We start from the raw sequence: 21,241 nt of genomic DNA on the forward strand, positions 1-21,241 counted from the left end.
TAAAGGTGAAGCATCTCCCTTGAGGAAGGAATCATTTCTGGTGTGTTTTGCTCCTAAGCACCTTCTGTACAATCTTCTCCTCTCCTGCTACACTGAGAGGTATTTTCTCCAAATTATGGTGTGAGGAATAGTGCAGTCTCTGTACCACATGGACTTTTTAATGAGTGCGAAGCTTTCCTTCCCTTATACTGGTTATCAGCTTCAGGACCTGATGCTAGTAGTTTTATTTTCAGCTGGCATACTGTTGACCCAGCAGCACTGATAATTGTCTCCCTTTGGTTTCTTTACCACATCTAGACACTTTTAATGAGCCCTGATGTGCCCTTGACCTGGCCTATAGGGGCCTACAGGCATCCACCTTTGACCTGACTTTAAGTAATGTCCCTCCAGTTTGGACTTGGCATTCAAAGATATTGCCATACCTTCTCGAAGTGGTTTTCTGCAGGGAATTTAAGTCTTGGTGCTGGCCCTCAACACTTAAGCTCCATCCTTAAAGGTATCAGGTGTCTATCAGTAATGGATATGGAAAACAGGAGGGGAAACAACTTCATTTTCATTTAAGACTCGGATCAGATGCCTGTGTCAGAGGATACTGTTCTGCCTGCAGCCTTTCAACTGGTTTAAAGCCCAGTTTGTTCTTCCTCCTTGTTCAGAGGCGTGGGGATGATACTGCACACACCAACCACTGTGTCTGGATGTGCTAGGATGCCAGCTGCATGACATCTCCCGTGACGACAAACAGGGCCTTGGCCAGCATCACTTACCTGTTGAGTCCCATCAGGTAAACATTACCTTAACAGCAGCATCTTCATAGAAAACTTTTATCTATTTTGGAAATACCTCTGTCACTAGAAAAAAGTATCTCCATCCTCCTTTGGTTTGCATTAGTTTACCAATATATAAACATATAATCCACCTGAGACCAGGTCTAGAGATCATGCTTTCTTTGATGTTACAATGGTAAAAATTCCTCTTCCTAGGCTTTAGTTATTGCCTAACTATTCCTTAAGTGACAATGGCTCTTTGTCCTCCCTGGTTTACCTCTTACTTGAGGGCCTCCTGCTCCTCCCTGTTAAGCCCCATGAATCAGAGTAATTCTTTTTCAGAAGTCCCCCTTCTCCTCATTCCCGTTTCTTACTCCTCTTGGCTCCACACCATGCCCTGCTCACCAGCACTGTTCCTGAGCTTTCGGAAAGGACAGCACCCACAGGCCTGCTCCCCACCACTGGCTCTGAGACTCCCAGAGTTGGTGTTCAACTGGTCAGGTCTCACCTGTGCAGGAGGTAGTGGGAATAGAGACTATTGCAAAGAACCCCTCTTTATCACACCATGCCCAGAAAGCCTCCCACCCTCCAAAGTCCACAAGCAGGTGCAGGAATCTGCCTCTGGTTCCCATTCACTGGCCCTTAGATGTATGTTGTCCTCCCTCAAAAGCATGGCCAAGATCCCAAATCTGTGCACAAAATGATAACATTTATTGAAAGAGTATTTTTTTTGTTTTTAATACAAAAGAAAGCTCTGTACATAGTACTGTGATTACTTCCACATCCTTCCAGAAACACAACCCTGGAAACTGGAGGGGAAAAAAAAAATCCCACACACACTTATGCGTACACACGCGCACACACACACACGCACACACACACAACCCTCAAACCAGTAAAATGAACTAAAATGTCACCACACAATAAATGCCGTTTCATCCCTGATACACAAGTGTTCTTACAAGTCGGTACTTAAATAAAATACACCATTAGCGTTTAACCAGCAGTTGCCTTTGGGGAACCAGGGAGGGGATGCAGCCAGACACCCTGGAGCAGCAGGGGCACTCCTGCCATCCCAGCCCCACCACTCTGCTCCGCAGCGCTAGCATAAGCAAAGCGGAGTAAAGCCAGGCCACAGCAATATGCTGGGGCAAAGGATAATGCAAACCCCAAGCCCATCCTCCTCCCTGGATGCTACCTAGCTACCCAGCCTTGTTTTGGAAGCATCACTGAGCAGCTTTCATAGACCTAGCAATGGGGTATGGCACAGCACTCCCACACGCTCCAAGCTGCAGGGTATACATCACTCTTAGAGCAAGGATACCAAGGGGAGGCAGCACAAAATGTAACTCTCACCAGAGGGGCCACCCCACTCCCCACGAGCCTTTTCCAGGCTGCGTAACAGACCAAGGGCTCTTAGCACAGAGGGCTTGGGTGGGACCTGTCTACATTTGTGCACTAAGGAACAGCTATATAGGAGGAACTACAGCCCAGATCATCAGCTAGGAGTTGCTACCAGCACAGTGAGCAGGGAGAGCAGTGATCAGCCACTGCTGGCCACTCACCTCCTAGGGAGGAACGGGGATGCCCATATCCCTTAGGCAGTCACAGGTAACACTGCTCCACACCAAGAGCCATGTCAGAGCAGCTGCAGGTCCCAGGACTAGAGGTGGACAGCCATAAGAAAACCCAGCCCATCTCCAGGTGCTGGGCACACTGCGAGCCCCTTGCTCCAAAGGGATGGGTTTCCCACTTTGAGGCCAACCACTTCTTCAATTTGCCTTCTGCCTGTTAAGCCCAAAATGATGGGTATGGAGTCCTCAGTACAGCTAAGCGGGAAACAAGCATCCCACTGGGTGAAGCTTGATCCCTGGCACATGCTGGTGGGTGAAAAGCGCAGCTTAAACGCTAATGCTGAGGGAACATGTCCAAGGTTACAATACAAACTCAAAAGCAAGGCCCCTTTCCTGCCTCCATGCCCCCCCACCCCTCTCCCATCCCCCTGGTACAAACCCCATGAAAACTGTACAGGAGCCAAACTTTTATTCCTCAAAGAATTACATAAATACTGAGTTTAACACTTAGAAAAATAAAGTAATTTTCTTTTTTTTTTCTTTTCTTTTTTTTTTTTTTTTTCTCCAAGGCTGCTTTTGTCTTTAACTTAAAAAAAAAAAAAAAAAAAAAAAAAGTTACAGTAGCTGCTTCTTCCCCTTAAGGGTTCAGCAGCTTCTCTCACTTGCTCACTTTCCCTCCAGGGACAGGGCTAGGTAGCAGAGCCATTCACAGCAACTCCCATGCAGGACCATGCATGCTCCAGCCCTTCTCCCCCAGCCTTGCTGAGCCTGCACAGGTATGGCAGCTGCCCCTTCGCAGGCCAGGATGGCCTGCAGGCCACCCTGGTGTTCAGAGAAGAGTGTGCCACATGCCCAGCAGCTCAGTGCCCCATGGGCTCTTCCCTTTGACACTTGAGTTGTTTCTCCACCTTGCATCAGATGAATTTAGAAAGCGCTGGCTGGAGCTCCAGGAGGATGTGGGAAAGACCTGACCACATTTCCCTGGGTGTACGGAGTCCGCAAGCAGTGTGAGGGCTGAGAGGAGAGTGTGGGACTGGGCTGGCCACAGAGCCCCCCAGGAGCTCTCTCGGGCATCGCAGTGCTCCTGGGTGTCCACTGACCACCTCAGCTGTGCAAGGGCAGCCACCAGGCAGAGCCAGTCAGGCTGCAAGTCTGCCAGGCAGCCCAGTGAGGAGGCACTGAGGGCAGAGGGCTCACCGTAGTGCATACGAGGAGGATGGGGCCATGTGCTGCAGGCCCAACCAGAGATGCACATGCAAGCTGGCCACTCTCCCCTATCCAGAGCCCAGGGCAAGTTGCTGCAGCCAGGACCCATCACCCCCACAAAGGCACATTGCTGAGGCCAGCAGCACAGCCTTGGCCCACTCTGCTCCAAACTACACCTGCAGGACAGCTCTGGGTTTGATCTGAGCCCCATGCAGAGCAAACGCTCACGGGCAAGGTGTCTTAGGAGTGCCCAGAAGGAGCCAAAGCCTCCAGCTGGGAATGCCCCGCAGTATTTATTTGCAGCACAGAGCAATCCTCCCCTCAAGAGACAAGTTTCTTTGGCTGGCGTGAGACAAGCACAGCTATCGCAGCATCCTAATGCCCCCAAGCCCTGCATGGCCCCAGCATAGCTCCACCCCAGGTGGGTCCTGCAGCCCCACGCGCGTGCCCTATGTGTGTGTGTGTGGGTGCATGTGTGTGTGTTTGTGTGTGTGTGCACGTGTGGATGAAGGAAACGTGAAAAGGCAACAATAAATAACTGGTGCAGTCTGTACGAGAAGGAATTGCCACCAGCCCCAGCACTGGCATGACAAGCCAGGGGGCAGCACAAGGCCGGCAGCAGAGGCCTCTCAGTCACTCACTCTTGGCGCCATGTGAGGTGTCCAAGTTTACTACCTGCAGCTCCGTCAGGCTGCTGCCACTGCTGCTCTGCTGCCCAATGACCGCCATCTAGAGAGAAAAGGGAGGAGGAAGCACTGGGGGACAGCATGCCCTGAGACCACGTGTGCCAGCAGCCAGGGTGGCACTGTCCTTTTTGGGCACCTGGCCAAGGAGAGCAAGACTTCCTCACCCACAGGTAGGTGGCACTGACAGCTTTCCCACACCCAAGGACCTGCGTCTGCCCAGACCCACAAAGGATGTGCAGGCAGGGGCAGAGCAAGGATATCCCCTTAACACTTGTGAGTACCACTCTGCTCCTACCTGGTGAAGCTGGACAGCTGAGACTGGGATCTGAACGGTGCCTGATGGGGCTGTCAGGAACACTTGGGGGACGCCACCTGCCACAGAGAGAGCACAAATGACACCATCCCTTAAACACTGCTCCCTCATGGGTCTTTCCTCTGAGCTCCACGGAACTTCACAAGGATGAAGGAGCCTGCCTGCATGCATGGCAGCATCTCAGAAGAAAGCCACATATGCTAGTTTTCAAAATGGTGGGAGAAGCAGGCATTAGCCCTCAATCCAAGTCTTGCCTGCATGGTTTTTCATGCTGCTTTTCCCCCTCATGCAACTACACATTGTCACCAGTCTCTCCTAACTCCTCCACTGGCCTGCCTCATATGCCACCCATCCCAACAACCCTCACCCTTTTTCCCCAGAAGTCTTTTGCATAGGAGAATAGCGGGATCTAAAAGCACACATCAAGCATCACCCCTGCCAGGCCTTTCTACAGCCACTAGGACTGCTCAGAAGCAGCTTTTTTTAACATCAATATACAGCATAAACACATGCGAGAGAAAAACAAGGGTGCCAGAGCGCTTAGGGGAACACTGACCCAGAGCTGTCTTACCCTGATCCTGGACCTGGCCGTGGGACACCTGCATCGCTGAGGGTGCCTGTGAGAACGCGTTGAGGACTGCAAGCCCGCCGTCCGCAAGGCCAGATGTGGGTGCGTACATCACCGCGTGTGGGCTGGGGTACATCATGTGGCCACCCACAGTGGTTGGCACAGATGACGTCATGATGGTTGCCGGGAGGGTCACTGGTACCAGGACAGATGACAGTGAGTCACATGAAAGGAGTCTGCTGCACTCACACACCTGCTCAGCACCCCTCCCCTCCACCACATGCCCTTTGCATGCTGAGGCAGCAAGGGCATGGAGATGCCCATCCCGTTCTCCCAAGTTACTCTTTCGTAAGTATGAGGGGGCAGAAAGGCATGCTAGCCAAATATCCAAGGATGAAATTCAACTTGAGATACAAGCTTTAATAAAAACGTTGAACTGGATTCAGCCTGCATCCAGGCACCCAAAATAAGATTTTGCTGACAAGAGAGGTGTCCTCTGCACATACAGTAAAAATCTCAAGTAGATGTGAGCCAATGCTTTGTGCTAAGGGCAATGCTGGCTCACTGAGAAACCATGTGAGAAATGGGCAACCTGCTCGCAGCTCCATGCTGCAAGTTAAGAGCAGATGATGTGGCTGGAAAGGCTCTGAAATCCCTTGTAAGGTGCCCTATGCACAGCAACATCTACCTAGATATAGCATAGCACAGGGGCTGCCAACAAGATAAAATATACTTGGGAAAGTGTCAGAAAGGCTGGGGTAGAGTTGGTCTGAAGAAGGATCCTGCGCAGGGAGCAGGCATGAGGCCTGCTGGTGTGGGTCGTTAGCAGCAGCGATTAGGAAGACAGACCATGGTTTACCATCATGCCTCAATTACCTGTTCCGCTGGAAGAGGTCTGGGTAAGGTCAGTGCTGCTGTCACTAGAGGGAGACGTTTGCTGCGGTGCCTGGTGCACCTGGATCGCCTGGACTGGGACCTGCTGAGCCATGGTACCACCTTGGGAGAAAGAGGAGCCTGTGAGCCTATGCTCAGCAGCGATAAAGGCACTCCGGGCCGCGTGAAAAAGCCCCCAGTCTTTCTTTAGCTGCAAACCGCTCCGCAGCATGTCTCTGCGCTGTGCTGTGGAAGGCTGGCCAAAAGCAGCACGTGGCAGAAACCAGGCCCTGTCCCAAACAGCAGGCCAAAAGCTGCTCTTTCCTGGCACACAGGGGCCAAGGAAGGGTTAGCTGAGCTTCTAGGCCCTAGAGAGAAAGGAAAGGCTACAGAAGCTTTTGTCCAGCTCCTAAACATGGTTCAGGCATGTCTGGGGCCCCCTTCACCACTCCTGGCTCCACCAAGACACAGCACAGAAGGTGCTGGGAGGAAAGGGCCCAGCACTGCCCATGCAAGGATCATCTCACTGCACCAAATAGAACTGCAAGAGTCCAAATGCCCAGGCCAGCTGGAGATCACTGCCTTCACACTCTGCAGCTCAGCTCCATCCTCCACAGGGTACTGGGGAAACAGCTATCTCACCCATCTGGTGATCCTAAAGACATCACAGTTCCCTGCACCGGGATTAGAGACCACTGGGCCACAAGGCATACATCCTAGACGTACATTTTGTACATAGGGCATGGCCACACAGCCTCTAGCCCAGCCCACAGAGACAGAGCTTGGCACAGAAAGCTCCTTTCAGGCTCAGGTCCTGTCACTGGAGGGAAGAGCAAGGGATGCCAGAGAGAAGGAATCACCAATCACCTCGCTCGGATGGCGAATTTCACCATGCACCACACCACAGAGACGTATATCCATTATTCTCTTGGCTCCTGCAGATCACAAGGGAAATCCAGGCCCTTTGCACAGGATCATGCTGTCTGCCAGGGCTCACAGGAGCCATAAGGGCTCCAAGAAAGCATGCAAGCTATAAGAGTCATTGACTTCGGCACAGACAGGTAGCACACAAGAAACACGGTCTCAGTACTAGTCCTCAGATGATGGCTGTTTCCACAAAGGGGAGCTTAGCCCAGCTCTGAACCTCCAGCCAGAAGCACATGCAGCTCCAGTGCAACACCTGGGAGCCTTGACTCAGCACAATAAATTCCTACCAAGGACAACACACACAAGGCAGCACACCAGCACTGCTCCCTCCTCTGCTCCAGGTCTCTCAGAATCTGTCCTCTGCACTGTGGCTCAGTGACTGACTGCGGATCCAAATACAAAAGCAGTTGCTCAGAGCCAAATGCCAGCACTCAAAAAACATCCATTGGGCATCTGAGACCCTGCAGGCTCCTTCCATCAGTCCTCCTAGCAGTACAGTTGAGCCTCAGCACACCTGTACCAGGGACCTCTTCTCTGCATTTGCTAGTCAGAAGGCAAACCCTCAGGCAGGGGACCGACAACCCACTGCTGCCCTGGGTCTGTATCCCCCAAGACGCTGCTCCTGCCTATGCCAAGCACTCTCTACCCTGCCTTCCCATCTCTCCCCTGCAGCCATGGCCAGGGTGCCTGTGCTCTGCCTCCTGTGCTCCCACCTCAGTTGGGGGTCAGTTCTCTGGCTAGGACCAGGACCCCACAGACGCCTCCATCCCCCCAAGTCAAGCAAGCGGAGGAGAAGCGGGTGCTGACCTGTCAGCGACACGATCTGCCCTCCAGCTCTGGCAGGGAAGCGGAAGACTGTCTGTTGTGCCTGCTGCAGCGGTCCAGCCGTACCCGTGACCACCTGGCCCTGCTGGCTGGAAAGAGCCAGGGAGTGCGGCTGTAACTGAGTGAGAGGAATGGTAGGGGTCCCCGGAGAAAGGGAAGCACCTGCCAAAAGGAGGGATAAAGAAAGGCTTTGTCACCACCAGCTCTTTTCACTCCCTCCAGGCTTCTTGGTGCTGCCCTGGGGTCCCAACTCAGCTCCCTGCCACCATGCCCTTCCCAGCAGCAGGGCCAGCTAGCAACTCTCTAAGGAAACAGCCACTACATGACACTTCTCCAGCCACTGGCCTGGCTGGGATCAAACAAGGAATCCCAGCCAGGTTCACCCTACAGCAGCAACCACTCTGCTTCTTCCTGCCACTAGTCTTCCCTCCTCTGGAGAGGGCAGCAATGCACTTTTGTTGAATGTTGCAGTCCTTAGTCCCTAAAAGCACTGACCTGACATGAGGGTGAAGCTGGTGGGTATCGGCATGAGGCCCCCAGATGTCACTGCACTGGCTCCAGTAGTCTTCAGCACTGTCCCGTTGGCACTGGTGACTGCATTGGGGCTGATGCTGGCAGACACTGGCGCCAGGTAATTAGTGATGGGGAATGATGGGCCACTGCTGACCTGCATAGAGGTTGAGGTGGTGGGGGCTGTCTGGATGGTGGACGTTGTCCCCGGCAGGTTGGTGACAGTGAACGCTGGTTTCAGTGCGTCCTGGGGAAGGAGAGATTGTGACAACTCAGACCAGCCCTTGGATCTGGTCAACCCTTATCTGCCCATAAGATCAAACCAGGCTCCACTGGTTGCATGCTGGTGCTAAACCATACCCCCGTAGCTTGCTGCCAGCACATGGAGCACAGACAGTGCAGCAGAGAGAAGCTGCTTGTACAAACATGAGAAGACTGTGCCCAATAACACAGCATGAGGAAAGCTGGAGAAAGCTCAGCGTATACCTTGGATATAAGCCCAGGGCCACACAGGTCCCCTGAGAGACTTCCCTGTGAGACACCAGGGGACAAAGCAACCCTTCCCTTCCCCAGGACTCCCCAAAGCCTCAAAGAGGAGAAAATCTCTTTCTGGCACACAACAGGCAAAAGCAGTGCTTGCAGGGACAGATATAAAGGCAAACACACGGTCTCCTGTCAGGAACACACACCACTTCCCTTATGGCAGGAAACACATGGCCAAGAACAAGCTGAGAACTGGCTCTTAAAGGTAGCTGTACACCAAAAGCAGCAAGTGAGAGGTGAGTAAGCCAAACCCTGGACACCAGGGATGCCCAAACCCAGCCCTGACAGCTGCTTTGGCAGGCCCTGGGGAATGCCTCCACAAATCTCCTGGAGCAAAGGGAAGAACCTGGCCAAGGGAAGCACCGATTTGCCATCCCACTAGCGGGAGGCAAATGCTTCCAAGTGACTCTGCATGTTAGCTACAGCCAGCACACACCATGGTCCTGCAAGGAGCAGAGCTCTATGCCTGCAGACATCACTAGCAGGGAAGCTGCGCAGCAGGAGGGAAAAGGCCCTGCACCGGGCCAACACTAGCCTGAGGCCAGCCTCCAGGGTCTGAGAACTCGGGAGGAAAGTGTATGCCAGGCTGCAGGGCACGTAACACCTCATCTTCCGCAGCTACAAAGCAAGTGGCTTGGATCTCCAAGAACCAAGCCCAGCATGATCCCTGCTAACCCTGGCAGTCACACTTCACCTAACGCGCCTCCTTCCCCCAAATCCCCTTTTAGACACCTACGGTCTCCATAGCTCCTCTCCTGTCCTGTTCATCTGGCCAAGAGCAGATTGCACATATACGGCTCCGCAGGAGACCGCATCACAGGTTGAAGGGACCTGCTGTCCCCATACCCTGCCATGTCTGCCGACACACCCAGGAAGAGTTAAGGCTGCCACACTCCCACCCCTCCTGCTGCAGGCTGGTGGGCCCAGCTCTCCCACGTGCTAAGCCTTGTTCCCAGCTTGTCAAGCTGCCAGGAACGAGGAATTCACAGCTCAACCAACAGCTAAAAAAGGGAAGGCAGCCCATTTTGGACAGGAGGAGCCAATCCCGGGCACTCAGCCGTGCCCCAGGGCCCGGGGAGGGAGGAGAGTAACACCCCTGAGCCTTGGCACCACAGTCCCTGAAGTCCAAATTAGAAGAGGCACGTGATAACAGAGTAGAGCCCAGCATAGGCACTTTCCATTAGCTCAACCACAAACTCCTGCCATCCCACATGGGACATGGAGGCTACGGGTGCTCTCCCCATGTGGGTGACAGGGCAGAGTTCCCCCCAGCCCACTAAGCCATGGAAGCCATAGCAGAGCAGGGTGGGTCTTGTTCCCAGCTGGAAACGCCAGGCTCTCTCATCCCAAAGACATAGCCCTGAAGCTGTACACCCCTGAGATACAGCCACCAGGCAGCCAGGGCTGTCTCAACATCCCCCAACACTCCACACTCTCAGGGCTGGAGGAGGCATCCCAAAAGATTCACAGCACCTTGCTCAGGGGGATTCCCAGGACTCCCTAAAAGTACAAGGGCAAACCTCAGCATGATCAGAGAGCAAAGATGCTTGGGAGGGATTCTGTGCCAGCAGGCTTGAACCATGCACACCCCATCTCTGCCATAGGCAAGATTCAGATTCCTCTCATCTTTGCTGTGCTTCTCTTAGGCTGCAGCAATAGCTCCTAGTACAGAAAGAGAGTTGAATGAGACCTTGGGATTGGACATCTGCTGCCTTACCCCCACGACTGTCAGTGATGCCTCAGAGCCCCTGGGTACCTTGGCTCCCCCCAGCACCTGTAAAGCCCAGAGTACCTGCACAAGGCCAGCCTTCAATAGGAGCCAAGTCATGGGTCACCTTCAGCAGAGATTAACCAAAGGGCCATGGACAAACCCTGATGCACCACAGCAGCCCTGAAGGCCTTTTCCTTCCCAATCCAGCTGCACATCCAATCCCCACCACAGCTCACTCAAAACTTCAGTTTGCAGTGCAGTACTTGGTGGAATCAACGTGCAGCAAAGGTGCAGCACAGCGTCAGGAGATGCCTACGCAGACCCACACCACTGTGCATCCTTGATAAATGCTATACAGCACCAGTGGACCATAGGGCATGGCCCAGGCCAACTGATGCCCACCTTGACCTTAGAAAGATCCTGGGGACAGAAACAATCCCTCTCCACAGCTTCCGGGGACTGCCTGAGACACTGCAGTTCAGCATGGCTCAGACCCTGAAGCCAGCATTATTATGCAGATGTTGGAAGGCAACTGGCCTGGGAAGTACATGGGAAATCCCAATCTGATCTCCAACACCTGATCTACATTCCAGATGAGGCAGAAAAACCCTTCCTAAACCCACCTCAAAGAGAGATGACCATATCAGGGCTACTCACATCCTCTTATCCCCGATCTAGAGCCTTTGAGCTCCCTCCAAAATCCCCTCTCCCACATAACTACATCCAAGAGATTACATGAGGGCCTTTTGGGAAGCACAAGAGATCAGGCAGATCAGTGCACAACAGTATTGTTGTGAAGATACAGATGCTGTTTTAAAAGTACAGCACGCCCCACTCCCAGCTGCAGTCCAAGCTCAGCTCCATGGCAGGGACTTTGGATTCGGCATAGCAGGAGGATCTCATAGCTGCTGCTGGTTGTAGCTCAAATGAAAAGCAGTGGGCTGCTGACTGCAGGTAACAGCCTGGCTGCATTGCTCCCTGCATCTGCTGCAGCAGCTGAACACAAGCACGTTTTGTCCCTACAGAGGTCCAGGAAGTTCACAGGAAGGCCAGGGAGCAACTGCCCAGTGCTCTCAGAGCATCCTATGTGGCTGGACCTCACAGTCCAGGCACTTGATGTCCTGCCACCTTCTCCACTGACATACCTGTAACCCAGCCTTATGTACCACTCACCCACCCCACAGCAAGGATGCCAGCCACCTAGCACAGCCCACCCACAGGCTCTCTTCATCCTCAGGGAACTTCTCGGTCTATCTGAATTGGGCTGATCTCTGTCACAGCACAAACCCAGGCTTCCAGCCATGCACGAGGCACAGCAGGACTGGGGAAGGTAAAGATGGGACTGTCACAGCCTCAGGGTTTGCCATGACAAGAACTCTCAGCAGACCAGGGATGGATTTAGCCAGAATGTCAAGCAGGAGACAGGGCCACAGGGCTCCTCCAGCCCCACACGAAATGCTGGCCATGGCCAGAAGGCACCCCATTCTAAGCATTACCGCTCTTAAATACTGGGATGGAGCTTGCAGAGTTGCATCAGAAAGTGGGCAGAGAGAAGTTGCGTTAATATCTCTTCTGCAGAGTGACTGCACCGCAAGACCACACTTCCTTCGGGGCCACCTAGCAGTATTTTCAGGGACAATCCTAAAGGACACAATGTGGATAAGCCCCATGTCAGGAATAGGTCACCTGCCATGCACAGCACTTCCTGCACTCCCAATTACGCCAGGCATAGGCAATTTGTCTCATTACAAAATGCCCAGAGGATGTGTTTTTCATTCAGGAGAAGCACAAGAGACAAGTCCTTACAAACACAGGGGGCAGAAGGGAGAAACTGCTGGTGACAATGGACTCCTCTGCCTACTGGAAAGGGCTGGCACAGCTCACACTAGGAATCAGAGCACCCAGGAAAGTCATGCCAGACTGGGACAGCCAGAACTGTTGCTGGGCTCCCACCAACAGGAAGCCTTCCCAGGGACTCTTCTGGGCTCCAGCACAGAGCTCTCCAGCCAGCAACACCTTAACCCACCGCAGCTGCTCGCCTGCAGGGATCTCTGGGACTGCTGGTATTTCTCAGGGCTCAGCAGTGATAAGTTTTTACTTGGTGCAGCACTACACACACGTGGCGAAGAGGGCATGGAGGAATTGTGGCTGCCAGGTACACAGTGGCATTGTGATCAGAGCTGTTGCACTGCCACAGGATGCAAACACACAACTGAACATCCCTGCAGCCCCAAACAACACTCTAGGAATGTTGCTGCCTTTGGGATTACAGCGCACAGACTTTGAACACCATTTTCCAGGTTCTGTCTGCTTAATGCTTAGTGGCTACTGTGGTTTGTATCCAGTAGCTAGATTAGGATGCTGCTGTAGTTTGTGTACAGCTGGCTAGAGGTCTCCTAGAGCAAAGCCATGGATCATCTGGATGGATGCTTTTGCAGCAAACCCAGGTCCCACACCATGAACACAGCTACAGCAGAGCTACAGTAACTTGCAGTACCTAGTGGCACCCCTCGCAGGCACAGGAAGCTGCGGCACAACCCCCAGTTCAGCATGTCACCCCAGCTTTGTTCCACAAACTCCCCTGTCTCCCCATCTCCATGCTCCTGTGGATCCCAGCACCAGCCTGCAAAGCAGCAGCAGGGATATGGAAAAATGTCATTTGTACAAATGATATAAATTGAAGCTATTGAACAGATGAGACATTAGGAATAAATTCTTTCCTATGAGAGCGATGAGGCACTGATACAGGTTGTCCAGAGAAGCTGTGGCTGCCTCATCCTTGGCAGTGTTCAAGGCCAGGTTGGACAGGACTTGGAGCAACCTGGTCCAGCGGAAGGTGTCCCTGCCCATGGCAGGGGGCTGGAAGTGGATGAGCTTTTAAGGTCCCTTGCAACCCAAACCAGTTTGTGATTCTATAAGGGAGACAGTTCTTCTCCGATAACCCTTAGGACCAGCACCAGGGATGCAGTGACTAGACAGAGTCCTCCCAGCAGGAAAGGTTCATTGCCCAACTGTGCACCTATAGGCAGTCCTTTGCAGCACCCTCAATGAGAGGCCACAGGCAAGACAGGCAAGGGCTAGTGCCTGCAGGGACACGAGGCTGGGAGCAGAAACAGTCCATCCAGCCAAGTGTTTCCATTCCCCATGTCCTCCCTGCCCCCTTCCAAAACAGCACCAAAGCAAGAGACAGCTGCAGCTTATAAGGAATGTGAGGGGCCCTGCCAGGGACTCTGGCGAGGGAAACCAGGCCTTATAAGGCCATGGAGGCAGAATCAAATTTTTATCAATGAGTGCAAGAGCATGGAGACGCCCGGGGAGAGATAATGGTGCTGAGAGCTGGCCGGGGGGCGGGCCGGGCCAGTGGGGAGCCCCGCTGCAGAGACAGGGACCAGGACACCTGCCACTCACTTCCTTCCCTCTGCAAATCGCCACTATCACCAGCCAAGAGAAGGAGTCAGCCCAGAGAGGCCTCTCAGTGAGCATGAACCCACCAGAGTTGCAGCAAAGCGGGACCCATCCTCAGCTTCCCAAGCTGCTATTCAAGAAGACTGGCACTGATCCTGGCACGGCCCATGCCCCCCAGGGTGCCCAGGCGTGTGGCTGAGCGTTACCTTGGTCTCCCCACTGCTGTCTGACTCAGACACCTGGTAGGTGAGGTCCGTCTCCTCGAAGCCCGTGGCACTCATGCGCTGGTCAGTGGTCGGGTCCGAGCGCGGGGGTGAATCTGGGGAGTTGAGGCACGTTTGGATCAACGCCTTCCCCGTCTCACTGGTTATCATGGGCTGCAGCTTCCGTGTGGCAAATGTGTACACATGGCCCGTCTCGCTGGCCACCAGCAGCAGGACTTGGGTGCCAGTCAGCGTGGAAAGCTCATAGGCCTGCCAGTAGCACAAAGGAAGAACAGGGAGTCACGGACACATACAGCATAGGACAAGAGTCCCTGGCACATCCCTGTGCTCCCAGCATGGCCTTCCTTTCACCCATATCAGCTCCAGCTCCCTGTCACTCCAGAGGAGCTGTGGCCTCTAAAACCAACTCAGGTTGATTCCCTACAGGTTGAAGTGCCCCATACTGTGTTCCCATCTCCTTCAGCATGCCCTTAGATGATGTGAATGCCAAAAGCCCATGGGAAAAGTGGTCCCTTCAAGACAGCAGCTTGAGGTCATGGGCACACTAGGCTGTTTCCATTTTGGAAATCCCACCAACTTCTTCAGAAGTGTCTGGATGCCCTCCTGCTGGGCCATTGTGAGAGGATGCTACTGAGCTCATGTGTCTCTGCTACCTCTTTCCATCACCAACACCTCAGTCAGGCCAGGACCCAGAGCTCCCTCTTCATCTTCACAGTCCTAAGCACAGCTGCACCCAAACACCCTGGCACTGATGCCCTGGCATTGACTGGTAGGCTCAAAAGGACACTCAGCATGTGCCATCATAGCACAGTCCCTGGTCTCACACAAGCTACCTCATTCTGGATCCTGTGCTACCAGGATGCACCCAGTGGTACTCCGTAACCATTCCCACCTTCCCAGGGTATATGAAGCCCAGCTCAGCTGGGATGCAGCACTGCTCAGTCATTCAGAAGATGCAGCGAGCACCAAGGGGAGCCAGCAGCACTCAACTGCAAACAAAATCTCTCAAGTTTCTAATGTGTCTTTACACAACGGCTCCAGCCACCAGGAACCACGGAGAGCGCTCCGGACAAATGGAGACAAGGCTCTGGCCCCGTCCACAGCCGAAGGGGCCAGCAGCCCTGCTGGGCCACAGGACCGGTGCAGCACCCAGCTACGGTTCACAGAGAGGGGGCCCCGAGGGCCGGAGCCTGCACCGAACCGGGCATTCCCCAGGCACCCTTCTCCCTGCCGGCTGCCCGGGTCCCTGTCCGGAACCCCGCGGACAGCCAGGAACGGGCCGCATGGGACAACCGGCCCCGCCGCGGGCTCCCGCGCAGCCCCCCGGAAGGAGCCTGTGCCGGGCCGCCCCCCCTCCGTGGGGCCGGGAAGCCGCCGCTGTTTCCGGGCACGGCCCCGCCGGCCGGCTCCCCCCCTCGAGCCGAGCGCGCACCGCCCACAGGGCCAGCGCTTCCGCCGGGGCGCCGGCAACCGACAGGTGGGGTGCTGGCCGCCCCCCGCCCGTCCCGCACCGGCAGGAGCCCCGGGGCCGCACCTTCTTCATGATGCCGGTCTTCCTCTTGCTGAAGGTGGTGTAGCGCCGCAGCTTGTTGTCGATGAACTCCATCTTGATCTTCACCCGGCCCCGCGTCTTCTTCCCGGGCTTGGCGCCGCTCACGGCCCCGCCGCCCCCGCCGCCGCCGCCGCTGTAGGCGGCCGCCGCCGCTCCCGCGGCGGGCCCCGCCGCCGCCGCCGCCTCGGCCAGGCCCCGCTTCACGCCGCGCCGCTCGCCGCCCAGCTCCTCCTCCTCGGCCGACTCCGAGTCGCCCTCGCTGCCGCTGTACAGCGCCTCCCGCTCCAGGCGGCCCCCGGGCGGCCCCGCCGCCGCCCCGCCGCCGTTCGCCCCACGCGGCACAGGCGCCCTGCCCAGTCCCGAGCCGCGGGCCAGCGCGGCGGCGGCGCCGTTCCCGGCCCCGGCCTGGCTCGGCAACATCGCGGCGGCGAGCGCGGGTCGGGTCGGGCCGGGTCAGGCCGGCCCCGCCATGGCCCCGCCACCCGCTCCGCGCTCACGGCCCCGCTCCGCCGCCGCCCCCGCCGCGCCGCGCCGCCCCCATATAAAGCGATACAATATTGCCTTTTTTGGCAAAGGCGCTCCTTATATGGGGCGAGCCGTCGCCCCGCCGGGAGGCACCATCCTATTGGCTGGCAGCTGCCAAGCGCCGGTACCCATTGGCCAGCGGCTGGCGTTTGATTTGCATACGTTCCGACTGCGCTCGCGTCACCCCCAGATTGAAACACGCAAGAAGGGTCTTAAAGAGACAGCGGCCGGCGCGGCACAGACGGGGTGGCCGGCAGCGAGCATCGGGCGTCTCTCACCCGCGGAGCGACCCGGGCTGAGGCAGCCGCGCTGCCAGACCTCGCTTCCCCATTCCCACTGCCGGCTCTAGGCATCCCTGGCCTCACAGGGAATACACCACGTGGCTGAGGCTCCCTGCCTTGCTCCCTTCCACATGCGGTCGAGCAGTACCCCACACCTCAGCACTCTGCCCGGCTCTTGGCGATGCCACCTGGCGCTGCTTCAGGCAAGCTCCATGGTTCCCATAGCCTGCAGGGGACAACTGAGCTGCTCGCTCCTGGCGCGTGACAGCAGAGTCCGTCTAAGGCCTGAAGGAGAGGCTGCACTGAACCGGTCTGGGGGCTCCATTGTGGCTATGGGGTGTGGAGGGCACAGGACTGGGCAGATAGAACCAAAATACACATTGCCCAAGCACAAGTTGACCACTGCTCAGAAGGAAGAGGGTCTCTGACAGGAAGGGGCACAGCTAGGAGGAGAGAGTTGAGACCTGTGGATATGACAGACCGCCTGTACACTGGTCTCTGGGGAGATGGCTGGCCTGAACCCAGCATGCAGACAGGGGCCCATGTCCACCCCACTCTACAGCTAAGAGGGTTCCTGGCAGGTGGCACAGATCACGTTCTCTGCTCAGGTGTAAGCCAGGACCTCCTCAGGAGATGGACAGCCCATGCAGGCAGAAAAACCAGGAGCAAGGTAGGGAGCATGGGTGCACGAGGGACCACAGAGCTCCAAGCTGTAACCACAGACAGACACATCCTTAGCTGAGAAAAGGGCTCTCCCACACCCCATCCTACAAACAAGAACTACAACCCAGGGTAAACCCTCTCCTCTACCAGCACCAGCCCTGCCACAGACCCATTTTACATCCCTATGGAGGGTCCTGCAACTTGGACAAGCCCTGTCCATATCCACCTCATCACTCAGGGGACATGCACGTTTGCCACCAGCCTTCACAGCTGTCTCCCACTCTGTAGGGCCAATCTCCTACAGACCAAAGGAGTGACTGCAAAACGAAACACCCCCCTTGCCGCCACCTCCCCGTCCCCCCCGCCAGCCATGCTCCTCCAGTGAGCACACATGCCATTTATAGCTCCCAGCAGGGCTGCTGGGACGCACGTGCCTCCCATCACATGCCCTGGCCACCCTCCCTTTGTGCTGAGCACAAACTACACCTGGCACAGGTAAGACAGAGATCTGGCCATGCCATGCCAGGCTGAGGAAGGGGCAGCAAGACCCTCTGCATGACCGAAGGCACCAGCTAGGCTGAGAACAACTGGCATGTAGATCTGACAGCCAGAACCAGACCAGTCTGCCTGCTCAGCGTGAGTATGCAACCACTGCAGGTACCAGGATCATGGGGCTTTTTGCTCATGGGGCTACTACATGGTCCCTCCTTCCTCTCCCTCTGGCCTTTGGACTGCAGGGCTACACGGAGGCCTTTTGCTCTCCAGGCTCCAGGAGGGTCTGCACAGGCAAGAGCGGAGAGCAGGCTCATTTTGAGCTGGCTCATCCTTCATGTTGCCATCTTCTCCCTCCTTAGTGTCATCCTGAGGATGCTTTCCAAGGCACTTTTCCCACTTGTGCTCTAATTGGCACCAGAAATATCTGAGCTTCCTGGGTTGCTAATCTCTCACCAAAGCAGTCGGATGCATGCCATAAAGCCAAGCCCTGTCCTCAGGCCACCATCACCCCCAGGACAAGTTACCAGCAATACTAGACCTCCCTAACTAAACCAGCACCCAGTGGCAGTTGAAAGCAGCTTAAAACAGGTTTCAGGCCACTTGAACCTCCCACTTCATCTTCAGGGCTGTTCTCATTTACACCCCCACCAGTCATAAAATTCACATTTATAACCCTCTTCTCACACAGCTGTGGGTACAGCACTCAGCACTGTGCCATAAAAGCCTCTTACCCAGTTAACCCCATACATCTCACCAGACAAGCTGCTGCCTGTGCCAGCTTCACTGTTGCATGGGCTCCGCTGCCCCCAACATCAGAGCCAAGCCTCCATATCTCATTTGCAATCCTCCTCCAGGCCATTACAAGCCCTTTCTTATCCTTTTCCAGCTGTTAATCCATATTTTAACTGGGGAGCTATTAAACACCCCCTGCGCTCAGCTCTGGGGTTGTGGTGGTTTCCATCCTGTTACTGATCTTCTTACCATTGATACTTTAGCTGCTTTTTGGCTGCTGCTGAGTACAGGTAGATGCTCTTTTTCTTAACAGCCAGATCTCACCTATGAGCAGTAACAACTAGACTGGAAGTACTGCACATGTCTTTCTTACGGCCTTTCTTAACACGCCCTTATTTTAAGGCAGCAGAGGGGTGTTTCTGCCCTACATACATGAGATCAGGAGTGGGGCTGGTCCGTGAGAGGTCACCCTTAGGCTCTGGCTAGTCACCCCATGCTCTCACTGAAAGTTCCACAATAACAACTATAGCTCCACAATACCTGAGCAGAGCAGAGATAGGTCTTGGTAACAGGGTCCACCCACAGAGCAGGCAATGAACAAAGTCCAGAATCCACCTGGTCAGGAGACGGAGCCAAAAAGCAGGACTGGAGAGCAAGACAGCAATATATATGCCTAGAACACAGGGCTAAAAATAAAGCCAAAACAAAAACACACACAAGACTGCTCAAAACCAAACTGAAAGCCTCTGCTTGACCTTAAATACAGCTCAAGAGAGTGGGAGGTCCCGGGTGAGGCTGTTTAGGACAATTAAGGCCCCTTAGCACCCTCACAGGTGCCTAACACAGCTGGGTAAGAGTCTAGGGGCAGTAGGTGAAAGCAGAGCAAATCAAGAACTGCTTCTTCAAGCTGCACAGGGGCTCTGTGCACTCACTGCTGGGGTGCTCAGAGCGTGCACAGGTGTAAGAGGTACTTGGATAACGTTCTGGCAAGGAAAAACATCAGGGACTGCTGGAAACACCTGGTTTGGAGTGCCTTACGCTTTAGGAATGTGTTAGGGACAGTGCATACCTGCTTGCTGCCCTCTTACACTGCTCAGTGAATGTTCAATTTCGGCCAAAGCTGGGTGGACCACTGCTCTGATGGAGCTGTGCTGTTCCTGGATACCACAGGTTGTCTTCCATTCCCACGGCTGGTTGGTCGGTTGGTTGCTTTTTTCAGCTGTTCCTTCAATTTGGGCTGAAGCAATTGGATCCCACCTCTGTCAGCTGCCCAAGTCATCTTATTTTCCTGCACGGGCTCTGATTTCCTGCTGTCCTCCACCACATTTAGCCAGGGCTGTATTTGCTCAGCTTGCTGTTTTCAGTTAGTCTGGCCAACATCTGTCCCATCCCCAAGGATACAGAACTTTTTCATGACATCACTCCCAAAAATACACAATCCCAACCCCTGTTGTTCTGGGTCTGGATGTGTCCTAGCTTTGGTGCCTTCGCATTTGGGTGCTTCCCTGTGGCCACCAGGTCTTGACTGCATGGTAAACAGCCACTCGAGTCCCAGGATGTGTTGCAATAAAATGGAGTACCCCATCCCGACACTGCTCACAGAACCAGCCCACTGCAACCATGTCATCCCCTTCCAGTACACAGAGGTATCTCCATGTATGAAGGTGGTAGAGCAGGGATGTCTCCAGAAGTCCTTAGCGTCTCTATTCTCTAGCTGTGGTACCGCTGAGGTGCTGCTTGGCCAGGCACCACAAGTGATGGTGCCTGGCTTCACCTCCAGCCCACCCAGGAGCATTTTGAGTGAGCACAGCAATAGCCCTGCTGCTCTGCTTGTCATGTCCAACGTGGGGCAAGAGGTGGGAGGACAAGGGACCTTTCATGGTGTCCAACACGCAGGTGGCCTTCACCTGGAGCAGACTCTCAGGGTCACTCACTGGCCTGTTTGTCAGCTAATGCTGTACAACTGCCCTTAGTGGTCCCTCACCTCCCAGACAGTCTCTGGGGAAAAGCACCAGTGTCCAGGATGGATGGAATAGGTGACCCCTGCTAAGGGATGAGATGCTCAAAATAGCAATGTTAGTCCAGCTAGAAGGATCAACTGGCTCTTATCAAAAGGGTCTGATACGATCTATCCACAGAACTGCCCAAGGAAACAGCTGCACAACCACCTGGGAGTATTTCTGGGGCAGGACGTGCTGTAGAGGTAAAGGGACACACAGGTAAGACAAGACAGATTCATTAGTGACTTAGCTGCAGCAATCAGCCCACAGCATGCAGCCATTCTGGCTGAGACATAGGGAACCAGGCAGGGAAATCCATGGCAATGGGATGAATGGGAGAGACGGAACAAAAGGACATCAAACAACAGCAAATGAGAGGTCGCTTGCAAGTTGGAGGGCACGCATGCAAGCAGTGCCACAGCACTTACACACTTCAAAAGCATTGTGTGCACACAGGGAAGGACTGGGGAGAGCAACAAAAGAGACATGGAGCTGCAAGGGGGAGAGAAGGCACATCACAAGACCTCTGCCTGTAACAGCTCCTTCCAGTGTGCACAATGCCACCAGCTCCGAGCTGTGGCCAGGCCATCTGGAGAAGGGTCATGGAGGCAGCAAGGGTTTAGGGTACTGATAACTTGCTGCGAAGCACTGTAGGAGGGCAAGGTCTAGGGAAGAGAGGGGCCCCACAGTCAGCCACAGCCACACCTTAGTTCATAAGAGGCCTGGCTTAGGGAGACTCCAAAGTTCCCAAGTGCGAGACCCATCACAAGTGTCATGAAAGGGACAAATACTTGATAGCTCTGCTGTATAGGCAGCAAATCTGGTTACATCGAGAGAGGCCCCGATGACCTTTCCAAGCCCTGG

General features: G+C 54.8%; 1 protein-coding gene across 2 annotated transcripts; it reads right to left on the reverse strand.

Annotated features, from left to right (window-relative positions):
* Positions 1–1,452: 1,452 nt before the first annotated feature.
* On the reverse strand, positions 1,453–16,211 carry SRF (serum response factor). Of its 2 annotated transcripts, XM_080615244.1 has the most exons (8): positions 15,664–16,211; positions 14,112–14,378; positions 8,232–8,493; positions 7,719–7,898; positions 5,988–6,107; positions 5,115–5,306; positions 4,526–4,602; positions 1,453–4,273 (listed from the first exon to the last, which is right to left on the reverse strand). In XM_080615244.1, exons 1-8 carry the CDS (start codon positions 16,099–16,101, stop codon positions 4,178–4,180), a joined length of 1,632 nt encoding a protein of 543 aa, XP_080471370.1. In that variant the 5' UTR covers positions 16,102–16,211; the 3' UTR covers positions 1,453–4,177. The 2 variants fall into 2 exon arrangements, with proteins under 2 accessions (XP_080471370.1, XP_080471371.1); XM_080615245.1 differs by lacking the exon at positions 7,719–7,898.
* Between the last annotated feature and the right edge of the window lie 5,030 nt (positions 16,212–21,241).

This window comes from Psittacula echo (genome assembly GCF_963264785.1).
Source record: "Psittacula echo genome assembly, chromosome: 4".
NCBI classification, from domain to species: Eukaryota; Metazoa; Chordata; class Aves; order Psittaciformes; family Psittacidae; genus Psittacula; species Psittacula echo.